Source organism: Bos taurus, chromosome 16, assembly GCF_002263795.3.
Source record: "Bos taurus isolate L1 Dominette 01449 registration number 42190680 breed Hereford chromosome 16, ARS-UCD2.0, whole genome shotgun sequence".
In the NCBI taxonomy this organism is placed as follows: Eukaryota; Metazoa; Chordata; class Mammalia; order Artiodactyla; family Bovidae; genus Bos; species Bos taurus.
This window is the reverse complement of record NC_037343.1, coordinates 68,048,107-68,062,509: the sequence shown is the minus strand read 5'-3', so window position 1 is coordinate 68,062,509 and position 14,403 is coordinate 68,048,107. Positions and strand designations below refer to the sequence as shown.

Here is a 14,403-nt window from a genome sequence, read left to right as displayed (position 1 = left end):
GCTTTCACTTTTCACTTTCATGCATTGGAGAAGGAAATGGCAACCCACTCCAGTGTTCTTGCCTGGAGAATCCCAGGGACTGGGGAGCCTAGTGGGCTGCCGTCTATGGGGTTGCACAGAGTCGGACACGACTGAAGCGACTTAGCAGCAGCAGGAAATTTTTAAAGGAACTAACGTAAGATACAATGGATAAAAACAACAATTTAGAATTCATTATTTTGTGGTTATGATCATTCTCACCTCCAAAAAAAAGTGTTAGGTCCCAAGAGCTTTACAGTGCAATAGGCACAAAAATAATTTTCTATATCTAATAGTGTACAGAGCACTTTACATTTCTCCTTAGTTCTTCTTCGCTGAGAAGGTACTATACATTCACAAAAATATGTAAGGAGAAATTAACGTTGAGTATATTTCCTCATGACAAGGCCTCTAAGCCCCCATGACCAAACAGGTTTAGTGGGTTGAATGGTGGGCCTCCAAAAGATAAGTCTATGCTTTAAGCCCCCAGGACCTGTGAATGCAGCCTCATTAGGAGAAGAGGTTTTTGCAAGTGTAATTAAGTTAAGGGTCTGAAGATGAGATCATTGTGGACTAGCTGGGTGGGCCATAAAATCCAACAATGAATATTCTTATGAAAACACACACACACGCAGAGGAGAAGGCTATAGGAAGACAAAGGCTGAGACTGGAGTTATGTAGCCACAAACCAAGGAAAGCCTGGAACTCCTGGAAACTGGAAAAGACAAGGAAGAATCCTCCTGTAGAGCTTTAGGAGGGAGTGTGGCCCTGAGGACACCTTGATCTTGACTTCTGGTCTCCAGAACTGTGAGAGAAGAATACATTTCTGTTGTTTGTGGCAATTTGCTGCTGCTGCTAAGTTGCTTCAATCGTGTCCAACTCTATAACCCCAGAAAATGACCTTAAGCAGTAAGCCTACAAAGGCTACACTCAATAACATGCACTTCCCTTCATCAGCCATGTTGGACTGATGCCCATAGAGCTAACACGTGAACTAGTTTGGCCATGATGGTTTGACCCAACTTAACAATCTAAGTACAATGTATACAGAGGTTCTAAACCAAGGAGCATGCCATAATGTCAACAAATAAATCAGGTTAGCGTTGAAAAATACAGATTCTTTTTTGTATTATTTGTGGTGGTAGTTTAATCGCTAAATTGTGTCTGACTCTTGTGACCCCATGGACTGTTGCCCTAAGGGCTCTTCTGTCAATGGGATTTTCCAGGCAAGAATACTGGAGTGGGTTGCTATTTCCTTCTTCAGGGGATCTTCCCAAACCAGGGTTTGAAAAATCCAGGTCTCCTGCATTGCAGATGGATTCTTTCGGAATAAAGGAAGCACTTTTTTGTGGGTAAATGAAATGTTGACCTTGATAAAGTTAATTTAGATACATTACTTCTATAATTTGTAAAGACTAGCTACTTTCTAATTTCCTTTTGATTCTCTTGTCCTTGCCCCCTTCCCTCATTGCTTCCTTCTCTCCTTTTCTCCTTCTTTCTCTCTTTCCTTTTATTTTTAAGAGGATGAACGCATTGTTCTGGCTTCCAGCCACTAAGCATTTAGAAGGGCACTGAAATACAGCTAGATTCATGCCCAATATATGGCAGCATAATATAAAGTAACATAATTGATGGAATAACAATCCAAATCCATTACTCTACATAAAACTTTATAAGCTAAAGGAAAAAAATCTAGAATGGTAAACTCTAAACTTCCCTGTATTCCTTGCTTATTCCTCAAAACATCCAAAGCTTTTCCCCCCCTCCTTTAAATTCAACCTATTTATTTTGAAGACTTGACTGTGAAGGTACTGGATTATTTTTATGACCAATATGAAGAACAAACCTTATTAAAATTTATCTTGGATAAACCCTACAGGTAAACTATATTTGCATGGCATATATCTGTTATTAAATGATTAACAAAAAGAACTTGATAAATTGAAACCCAAAATTATTTTTCTTAAATCAATTAATCACAGTATTTAGAGTTATGAGGTTCTGTATATTTGGACCATTATTAGAGGAGTGTGTAGCCACTAATCTATAAAAAACAAAATCCTTCATTATCACTGACATTGACGTCATGAACTTTCTAGGCTAGTTATAAAGTAGATATAATATGAACTGTGTTGCCTTTATCAAAAGGCATGATATCCATCATTCTATATCTCCCTGACAAAATCTGAGATTTAACTATATTTATGAAATTAAACATAGTTACCGGCTCCAAATTTTTGCTCAGGATTTATGCTCTACTCTTAACTTCAAATGGTGTCCAATAAGAAATAGGACACTTGTTGTCGTCATTGCTGTTTAGTCATTAAGTTGTGTCTGACTCTTCGCAGCCCCATGGACTGTAGCCCACCAGGCTCCTCTGTCCATCAGATTTTCCAGGCAAGAACACTGGAGTAAGTTCCATTTCCTTCTTCAAGGGATCTTCCCGACCCAGGGACTGAACTCATATCTCCTTCATTGGCAAGCAGATTCTTTACCACCGAGCCACCAGACAAGCCACCCAAATAGAAAAATATTCATTATTTAATCACCTTAAAAAACCTTATTGCATACATTCAGGTATTGCATTGGAACTTCCCTGCTATCAAAAACTTTTATGTACAATTCAATTTTTATGGCTCAGGAGTAAAGAATCTGCCTGTAGTGCAGGAGACACAGAATACCCAAGTTCAGTCCTTGGGTTGGGAAGATCCCTGGAGGAGGGCATGGCAACCCACTCCAATATTCTTGCCTGGAGACTCCCATGAACAGAGGAGTCTGGAAGGCTAGTTCATAGGGTCACAAAGAGTTGGATATGACTGAAGAAACTTAGTACATATCATACCTATAATAAGTATTTCCACTTTAGTATTAATAGTACAATATTTTTTATTAATTTAAAAATTATATTTGATAACCTTTTAAGTCCATATTGAAATGCATATTATTATAATGACAATCTATATAACAATACTCATAAGTTTAAAAAATCATTTTAAATATTCCAAGTGAGACTTAAAAATTCATTTCACTCACTGTGAATTTTCTGAAGTCCATTTTTGGAGGAAAATGTATCATATATAATATATTGCAATTTCTTTTATATTAAGTCTCTGAAAATACAGTTCATTATTTCTAGAATGATAGGCTTCATGCTACACCAAACCAATAGTTAAAGGATATATTCACATAGGAGGAAGAGGGTAAGGTGTAGGGAATTGACAAAATAATTCTAAAGCACATCTATGAGCATAAACAGCTGTAATATTTTTCCATGCCAGTAAAGCCATGTAAAACAAGGATTTGCCTGTACAATCTAATATAGTAATATAAACTGGTGCAGCTTTTTTGGAAAGTGATCTGGAAATGTTTATTAAAGAATCTCAACATATATATATCTAAGAATCCAAGTAAGGGAATAATAAAAAGTATGATTAACAATTCATGTGCAAAGATGACAATTAGAAGAAAGAATTGACAAGACAGCAATAATCTAAAAGTTGAAAACAGAACACTGATAATAAATTCTCGCTTATTCATATATAGAGATATCATTCTGTGTTTAAAATTATGTTCTAAAAATATTGAATGGCATGGGGAAATGCTTACAATGTAACTTTAAGAAGAAAGAAGCAGATTGCAAAAATATATAACCCTGGTGTTGATACACACACATATGCACATATGTATGCACACATGCAGTGAAGAGAGAAAAAAATAAAAACAAAATATCAACAGCTATTGTCTATGAATAGCAGAAGCACTTGATGTATTTTTATGAGTATTCTTTTTAATTAGAAATAGTGAGTTCTTTTCAGAGGTACAACATAATATTCTAAAACCTTCTAATATCAGTTCATTAAGGTGGTGGAGCTCTGATTCATGTATAAAATGAAGACTTTGACATTTTACACTTCCACTGGTGAAATGAATAATCAGGTTCTTCCACCTCCAGAATGAGCTCCTAAATTATCACAGTGGAGTCATGCACTGAAACTCACCTCCCCACTGCTGCTCATCCATCATCAAACCCTGCTCTTGTTTCCACAGCCACCCTCCCTGGTGCGTACTTCACTGTCCTACACTTACATTACAGTAAATCCCTCTTAATTTTAACCTTTTGCTCTCCATCCTCCAATTCATCCTATTTTCCGTTATCAGATTAATCATTCTAAAATTCCAGTTTCATGAAGTCATTTGTCTGCTGGAAATCCTTCACTGATTTTCCATTTGCTATCATCCAACCATAAATTCTTCTTTAAAGCCCTCCTAGAATCATGCCTTAAAATGACTTAAAATCTATCACTTTAATCAGACCACTCCTCAGATGTGCTCATTGCCATTTCTGTGCCATTTTCATCCTATCTCACTGATTTCCCTGCTTATCTACTCCAGAACACACCAGTCTATTTTCGAATGGATCTCCTATAACACACACAGTTGTTGTTGCTTAGCTGCTAAGTCAGGTCCAGCTCTTTTGCAATGTCATGGCCTGTAGCCCGCCAGGCTCCTCTGTCCATGGGATTTTCCGGGCAAGAACACTGGAGTGGGTTGCCATTTCCTTCTCCAGGGGGGTCTTATGGAATCAGATTCTTCCTGAACCATTGGCAGGTGGATTCTTTACCACTGAGCCACCAAGGAAGCCCAATACACACAGTTGTATAAGTTTACATAATATGCATAGTTATATAAACCCAAATAACTATTTAACAAGAAAATTTGTCAATTAGAAGTCTCCCCCTCCCCGCCAAAAGCTAAAATGTTTTAGACATCAAGAACCATGTTTTACCAGTAACTGCTGCACACAGCACAGAAAAAAGAATATACATCGTATATATAAAGCCAGGCAGCTAGTGAAGTGAAAAGAGTGTTAGATTCTCATCCTGGATCCTTGGAATGTAGTCCACCTTGACCATTACTTACCTAGTATTTCCCCAGCCAGATCCTGGGTTATGTTCCTTTTTTTTTTTTTTTTAGGTAGACCATTTTTAAAGTCTCTGTTGAACTTGTTACAATATTGCTTCTGTTTTATGTTTGGTTTTTGGCCTGAGGCATGCGGGATCTTAGTTCCCCAACCAGGGATGGAACCCATGCCCCATGCATTAGAAGGCAAAGTCTTAATCACTGGGCCACTGGGGAAGTCCCCTGGGCTACGTTCTTTTCACCCATTGTCGTTGTTTGGTCACTCAGTCATATCCGACTTTTCTATGACCCCCATGGGCTGTAGTCTGTCCTCTGTCCATGGGATTTTCCAAGCAAGAATACTGGAGTGGGTTGCCATTTCCTACTCCAGGGGAATCTTCCCAACCCAGGGAGTGAACCCATGTCTCCTGCATTGCAAGCAGATTCTTAATGGCTTAATGGGGAAGACCTTTCACCCACTATCTTATTTAACTTCTTGGCATGATGAGATTTCTTATCTCATCAATCCTTGTTTCCTTCTCTGAATATTACTAACTGCCTCAAAAAAAGGTGAAATATGAAAGCACTTTTAAAATATGAGATTTATATATGTTAAAGAGTTATTATAACCATTATTGGGTCTCGAGAACATCTTAATTATGTACAATAGAAATGAAAACATGTCCAAGAACCTGGGTCATCACTAACTCTTCCTGGTTGGGAGACCGTGAAACGTTTCACTTAATCTTGTGAGTACCTGTTTCTTAATCTATGAAACGGAGATAGTAACTTCATCTCTATTATAATATTTCATTCATTCACCCATAAAACATATCCTGCTGCTGCTGCTGCTGCTAAGTCGCTTCAGTCGTGTCCGACCCTGTGTGACCCCATAGACGGCAGCCCACCAGGCTCCCCCGTCCCTGGGATTCTCCAGGCAAGAACACTGGAGTGGGTTGCCATTTTCTTCTCCAATGCATGAAAGTGAAAAGTGAAAGTGAAGTTGCTCAGTCGTGTCTGACTCTTGGCGACCCCATGGACTGCAGCCCACCAGGGTCCTCCGTCCATGGGGTTTTCCAGGCAAGAGTGCTGGAGTGGGATGTCATCGCCTTCTCCGAAACATATCCTACAGGCAAGAGTGCTGGAGTGGGATGTCATCGCCTTCTCCGAAACATATCCTACATACCATAATTTGGGCTAGCACCTATACAGCAATTAGAACCAAGTGATTAAAACAAAACACAAATATACACAAACACACACACAAGTTAACGTTCTAGTCTCCAACGAGTTCACAGAGAGTTCACAGAGAGTTGAAGTAAACAAATACAGACAGAACAACATGAAAATTGCTGTGTTAGGAGAAATTACTAAGCCTTTCATACTAAAACTATACTTGTGGAGGCCAAGAAAGGTAATACTTAGGCTATATTGAAAGGAAGTTTGAAGTCAGGGGGACAGACAACATTCATGTCTCACTTAGATGCTGCCCGGCAATCTTTCCACATGACCCTACTTAGAAATTTTCCTTGTGTCTTCAGACAGGCAGACTTGTTATCCTTGTACCCCTGGCTCTACCTCCTCTCTACTCAAAAGATAGTGCTGACTCCGAATTCCTCTAAAAGTTAGAAGTCATTACATGAGTGCTTTCCTACTGCCCATCTCTGTGCCTACAACTAACCTCCAATCCACAACCACAATACCCCCTTCTGTCTTGTCCCAATATGGATGTATCTAGACTCCTCTCCATCTGTATTTTTGTGTCTCCCTTCCACTCCCCATCCCTACAATCTCCCAGGGATGTGATTCTGTTGTATACGTCATCTCTCCATCTCCCACAACATTGCTTCATTCACAAGTCCTAGACATCAAAACATTTAAACACACTCAAGTATTTCCAACCCACCCCTCCACATACATGCAATTTTCCTATTCCCCACATCCTCCTGCAGATATAGTCCATTTCCTTTTTCCTGGAATGGTTTACAGGATTTTCTCCATTTTCTTAACTTCCACTTAACCTTCAAATCACTGCAGTATGACATCTGCTTTCTCGGCCCTATTGAAACTGCTCTTATCCACTTAACCAAAGACATCTTGTTGTTAAATATCTTCAGTTGGTTTTATAATACTGCATACTTCCTTCATTTTTGTCCTTTTCCCCAGATACTGCTGTTGAATCATCAAGATACTATTTCACGTCCTCTTCTCTCCTCATGTTATACATTCCCCATGTATGGCTTTGAAAAATCAAGTAAAAGTTGCTCAGTTGTGTCTGACTCTTTGCGATCCCATGGACTAAACAGTCTATGGAATTCTCCAGGCCAGAACAGAATACTTGAGCAGGTAGCCTTTCCCTTCTCCAGGGGATCTTCCCAACCCAGGGATTGAACCCAGGTCTCCCACATTACAGTCAGATTCTTTATCAGCTGAGCCACCAGGGAAGCCCAAGAATGCTGGAGTAGGTAGCCTATCCCTTCTCCAGGGGATCTTCCCGACACAGGGATGGAACCGGGGTCTCCTGCATTGCAGGCAGATTCTTTACCAACTGAGCTACCAGGGAAGCCCATGCATGACTTTACTTGGCTTTACTTGTCTTTTACCTGCTAACTCTCAAATTTCAGGCTATTCGCTTCCTCAACTTCAGATGTATTGCCTTGTTCTTGTCCTGTTCAGGACTGTGAACGTGAATGAGGCTTGGGAAATCAATTAAAAGCTTTGTTAAGTGGAAAAGTGATTAAATCACATCTGTGTTTTAGAAATATAACTCATAATAAAGTAGAAAATAGGCTAAAGGGACAAGAAATCGTGGTCCAGAAGATGAAGAGAGCTACAAGACATGCAAAAGAATGTGGCAGATGATGGAATGCTATATAAATTCTCCTTACCTTGAACGGAGGACTGGAGTCACTTGGTCTTGCAGAAAAGTCAAAGGAGATGATGAGATCAACTCCCCTCTGAGGTCTCAGGATCAAAGGGTATGGAAGGTTAAATGTGAGGCCACTGTCCACCACATGAATCTTTTTACTTTTGACATCCAAAGGCTCATATATCTGCTCAAATTCATCAGGATCTTTAAAAAGGAAAGAAACGAACAGAATAGATTAAATGATCACTTAACATTATTTAGAATTTAAAACTATTTGTTATGTAAACATGTGAGAAGAATTTCATATGGTTAGACCCTCAGGCCTTGGAGACTTCATCTGTAATATCAGAGTAAAAGATTCTATCAGTAAGAATGCTGTGAGGAATTCTTTAAGATTTTTTTTTTTTTTTTGATGTGGACCATTTTTAAAATCTTTATTGAATTTGTTATAATATTGTTTCTGTTTTAATTTTTGGTTTTTTGGTCATGAGACATGTGAGATCTTAACTCCCGGACCAGGGATCAAACCCGTGCCCCCTGAGTCTTAACCACTCGAATGCCAGGGAAGTCTCTGCTATGAGAATTAAGTGGGACAAAATATTGAAAATGCAATCAAGGCTCAGGCCCTAGGAGTAAGTTTAAGCTGTGTACTGTGAGCCCTGTCCTAGGATTACTTACATTACATAGGTCTTTACAGGTTTAAAAACACTTCCTCAGGCATTATCTTGTTTAAGACTTAGAACAGACATGTGAGATAGAGGATACTATAAATGGAGGATGAAATACATGAAATTCATCTCTAAAATGGCATAACTAGGGAGTGGCAGAGTCTGAAGGATCCCACAAGCATCTCTCTAGGTGATGGAAGTCCAGGAGAATAGTCCAATCAACTGAGCAAACACACATTGTCTGCTGCTCTTTAGGCACTCCTTAAGTGCTGAACAAGAGACACAAACTCTGCTCCAATAGAGCACACTGCTGGTAAATCAGTAAACAAATATATTAAAAGATGGTTCAGGCACTGATAAAAGGAATGAAAAAAATAATAGAGGGTAATAGGAATGGGGGGGTGCTGCTTCTCTGGTGAATCAATGGTAAAGAATCCACCTGCCAATGCAGGAGACATGGGTTTGATCCCTGATTCAGGGAGATCCCCTGAAGAAGGAAATGGTTACGCACTCCAGTATTCTTACCTAGGAAATCCCATGCAGAGCAGAGCCTGGTGGGCTATAGGCCATGGGCTGCAAAACCGTGGATACGACTTAGTGACTGAATAACAACCACAACAAGAGTAGGATAGGGAAGAACCTCAGGTAGATGGTCAGGAGAGACCTCCCTGAGAAGGAGACTTTAAAACCAGATTCAGGGACTTTCCTGCTAGTCCAGCAGTTAAGAATCTGCCTTCCAATGCAGGGGACATGGGTTCAATTCCTGCAGTTAAGAACCTGCTTTCCAATGCAGGGGACATGGGTTCAATCCCCAGTCTGGGAACTAAGATCCCACAAGCCATGGGGCAGCAAAGCCTGCACCTCAAGCATTGGCAGGTGGCTTCTTTACCATTAGGGCCACCTGGGAAGCCCCTTTGTTATATTACATATATATTATCAAACCCAACTTTAACATCTATCCCTCTGAAATTTTTATTGTTTAACAATTTTATAAGGTAAAAAATTGTGAGTCTGTGTAAGTTTTAAAATATTTTACTGATAAGCTGGAAAATTTTTATTTGTGTATTTTTATTCCTCCTAAAAGCAGCTTTATTTGAGTGTATATAATATATCGTATAGTAGTAGTGCTCTGTCACTTAGCTATGTCTGACTCTTTGCAACTTCATGGACTGCAGGCCTCCAGGCTCCTCTGTCCATGTGATTTCCCAGGCAAGAATACTGGAGTAGGTTGCCATTTCCTTCTTCACGGGACCTTCCTGAGCCAGGGATCGAATCCGTGCCTCCTGCATCGCAGGCAGATTCTTTACCACTGAGCCTTCTGGGAAGCCCATATATTAGTAATTTCATATATAAGATTTACCAGAAGACAAAGGAAATATCATTTATATCATTTTAAAGATAAGGATACGAGGCCCTCATAGGTCCAGTTTAACATAGTAAGAATCAAGATTCAAAGCCTGGTCCACGAAGTCTAAACCCTAAACACACTGTCACACTGTCACTTCAGAAAGTGAGTGGCACAGCCATAAGACTAAAGAATTTTGAAATGGGTAATTTAAAAACGCAACAAGTGCAATGTACAGAGGTAATCTACACATGCATCTATCAATCATGAAAACCACATTGATATGCATATTTCACGATAAGCATAAAAAGTTAAAAACATTAATGGGAATATTTGCTTACAGTGCAGTGATTTTCCCTAATAAAGAAACTACAATGATAATTCACAAATAATTTTTTGGGTTTCATAAAATGATGCTTTAAATTTCAGCTAAAAGGTTAACTAGTAACAGACTATTTCTCTCTTATTCTATTTGATTTGCTCCCTCTCATCATGAAACTGATAGTCTCCTTTTTCCTCTTTTAAATCCAAGATTACATTTGAGAGAAAAAGCTTTATGTAGACCAACTCACAGCTCTGGCATGTAGCTAACCACCATGATTCCAACTATCCACCTAAACTGACAGGAAACAATATTTCTTAACTGTGTTGTAAAAAATACTGTTTTGCAAGATATTACCAGATATTCTATGTAACAAGAGTTGCATGATTAAATCAGTTTGAGAAATGCAAGATTCAACAACTTAAAGTAACAGCAAATTATAATGTGTGTTCCCTATATTCTTTACTATGCTTTGGACTAACAGCACTTTTAAGAGGAGATGCTACTTAATCCGGACAATAACTCTCTAAGACAGTTAACAACTACTATTTTAAAGTCAGCCTTTGGGGTAAACAGTAAGGACTATTGCACACTCACTAACCAACAGGTTCATCGGGATCAGGGCGCTGGTTTTTAGTTTCACTCTACTTTTCTCTTGTTGTTTACTGAGGTTATGCTAGTAATGGCACAGGACTGTCCAGCTAATAATGGCACAACTGGGATTCAAATACAGCTGCCGCTGCTGCTGCTGCTAAGTCGCTTCAGTCGTCTCCGACTCCGTGCCACCCCACAGACGGCAGCCCACCAGGCTCCCCCGTCCCTAGGATTCTCCAGGCAAGAACACTGGAGTGGGTTGCCATTTCCTTCTCCACAGATATAGCAAGTCTGCTTTTAAAGTACTATACTTGAGCAGTCTTTAAGTAGGACCTCTCAAACTCATTAGAGCATCCCATTGCATTGTGAAGAGGGATGTGGAGTTGTTAGTTTTACCAAACTTATTTGAACTTGATCCCTGTTTATTACTATCCACTAAAATGTTACAGAAAGTTTGATAAGTGCCCCTATGAAAGAACATCCTCCCATAAATTAAAGCATACACGGTTTCCAAACCCGTGAATGAGGGAATCAGGTTCTTTGATAGGTATGGAAACGTGCTCTGTTTTATAATCATGAACTATTTCCTTAAAGAGATTCTGCTATGGAAATTTTATCATGGTCATTTTACAAATACATCAACTGATTCCATTTATAATGCACAAATATTTGGATGTTTGTGTTTTGAACCCTTCCCTAGATGAACTCATGTCTTGATTTCTTATTCCAGATGGCGTGTGTTGCAGAAAATAACATAAACACAAAAGTAAACAGGAAAGAAGTCACGTAACTAATGATCAGCTTATCCAAAATTAGTTTCCACAGGTATACAACTACTGTGAAGTAAACAAATGAAGGGAATTTTATCATCTGATGTCTCTTGTTTTCAAAAGAGGGACTGCAAGGTGAAGTAATAAGCACAAAAATAGCACACTAATTTTTTCTCATTTTAGGTTGATTGTTTTAAGATGTTCTAATTTTAATCTGTTTAAACAAAATAGTAAAGCAAATGTGCAATTTTCCCGACATAATATACAGATAAGATAAAAAACTCTAAATATAAGATAAAAGAGGAATAACCTTAATGTTTTAATTAAACTGTGGTGTTTTAATTGTATACTAGATAAAACTTTTAATGAAGACTTTATGAATCAAGTTGAATACCATTTATGGTGAACCTTGTAACTTTTCATTCCAAACATACAGTCATTCTAAAACTTGGAAATAACCAGAAGGAGATAAATGGAGTCCATCTTGGTAAAAGTTTTATCTGAAAAAAGACTAATCAATTTAGTACATTCAGTCTAAACTGTAGTCATTTTTAATAATGCTGGTTTATAAACAATAAATTTGAATGAACTTGTCATTTATCTGACTGGATTTTTGACTAGTCAACATTCTGTATACATTTTTTCAGTCAGATAAATACAAAATAACAAGTATAATTTGATGAGATATACACTGACAATATTTAAAGTTCCTTCCAAAGTTCATTACTTTAAAATAATTTGGGGCTTCCCTGGTGGTTCAGACGGTAAAGAATCTGCCTGCCATGCAAGAGACCCAGGTTTGATCCCTAGGTCGGGAAAACATCCTAGAGAAGGGAATGGTTACCCACTCCAGTATTCTTGCCTGGAGAATTCCATGGACTACAGCGAGCTACAGTCCATGAAGTTGTAGAGTCAGACACAACTGAGCTACTAACACTTTAATAATTTTAGGTTAGAACAAATCAAAATTTCCCCCCAAAATAAATATTTAGTCTATTTAATATCATATTTTAATTGCAATATTAAAATATGTAATATCATATTTTAGGATGAAAAGAAGAAAGAGGAAAATGAAGAACAATCTGAAATAAGGTAAGCATAATGAAAGAGGTACACTTCCTAAGGGTACCAAATTTATCTAATAAAAATGTAGGATGTCCAGTTAAATTTGAATTTCAGATAAATAGCAAATGATTTTTATACAAGAATGTCCCAAATGTTACAAAGGAGCGTACTTATTCTCTCTATATATATATACATATGAATTGAAATTCAAATTTAACTGAGCACTGTGCTTTACCTAGGAACCCTAACACTTCCAAATCTACTGTGAAATCACCAGGAAGTTGTTAAAATGTTGAGTGCAGAGCCTGTGCTGTGTAAACCACGGAAAGATCAAAGTAGTAACATAAAACAGATGTAATAAGTACACACAAGGAAACTTCCATTTTTACATCAGCAAGACAATGACTAATAAAACCAAAGGCTATGAGGAAGGGGGTGAGCAGAAGGGAAAGGCTTCTGAGCAATGTCAAGAGGCCTTTTCAAGTGTCCCAATTCCAGTTCAGTTGAGCAATTCTAGGCAAACATGATGCTGTCTCCTTTAATCTTCCTTTGCTATGGAGTAAAATACTAATGCTTCTTTCTAGTTCTAAATACTCTGTGAGGCTAAGTTTTTTTTTTTTTTTTTTTAAGCCCATCATCTCTCATCTATAAAGCCTAAGTTTCTAAAGAAGATGCATTTAACTGGTATTGCAATCAGATCAGATCAGTCGCTCAGTCGTGTCCGACTCTTTGCGACCCCATGAATCGCAGCACGCCAGGCCTCCCTGTCCATCACCAACTCCCGGGGTTCACTCAGACTCACGTCCATCGAGTCAGTGATGCCATCCAGCCATCTCATCCTCTGTCATCCCCTTCTCCTCCTGCCCCCAATCCCTCCCAGCATCAGAGTCTTTTCCAGTGAGTCAACTCTTCGCATGAGGTGGCCAAAGTACTGGAGTTTCAGCTTTAGCATCAGTCCTTCCAAAGAAATCCCAGGGCTGATCTCCTTCAGAATGGACTGGTTGGATCTCCTTGCAGTCCAAGGGACGCTCAAGAGTCTTCTCCAACACCACAGTTCAAAAGCATCAATTCTTCGGCACTCAGCCTTCTTCACAGTCCAACTCTCACAACCATACGTGACCATAGGAAAAACCATAGCCTTGACTAGATGAACCTTTGTTGGCAGAGTAATGTCTCTGCTTTTGAATATGCTATCTAGGCTGGTCATAACTTTCCTTCCAAGGAGTAAGCATCTTTTAATTTCATGGCTGCAATCACCATCTGCAGTGATTTTGGAGCCCAGAAAAATAAAGTCTGACACTGTTTCCACTGTTTCCCCATCTATTTCCCATGAAGTGGTAGGATCGGATGCCATGATCTTTGTTTTCTGAATGTTGAGCTTTAAGCCAACTTTTTCACTCTCCATTTTCACTTTCATCAAGAGGCAATAGCAATAAGTAAATCATAAGTAACACACACACACAATTAACATCACTGATTGTACAGTCAAGGGTTTTTATTTTGGATGAATTTAAAAAAGACACTGACTTTAACACAAATATTCATAGACCCATTATAGTTCATATGAAAGGGTTTGCATGGCACGTTTATAATCAGATATATCTCATATCCTAGACTTTGATGCCACAAACATAAGGCAAAATATAGTGAGTTTCCACTTCTCTTGTTTAAAAACAGTGGTAAATTTTGCTTCTGCAGTTTCCCTTAAACTCAAGCAACAAACAAACAGCATTACCTAAACAAAAAGATCTAAAGCCATGTTCCTAATTTTGACAAATATAGGTAGAATACTTCAACAAAGAGTAGCAGGAAGATTTTTGGAAATTTTTCCATTTACATTTTCATAGCCTTCT

General features: G+C 38.5%; 1 protein-coding gene across 2 annotated transcripts in view; it reads right to left on the bottom strand.

Annotated features, from left to right (window-relative positions):
* Positions 1-14,403, bottom strand: part of PLA2G4A (phospholipase A2 group IVA) — a 174,257-nt gene that overhangs the window by 18,771 nt on the left and 141,083 nt on the right. For both annotated transcript variants that reach the window (XM_059875405.1, NM_001075864.1), the window contains 1 exon segment: positions 7,806-7,990. In XM_059875405.1, coding sequence (XP_059731388.1) covers positions 7,806-7,990 — 185 coding nt within the window.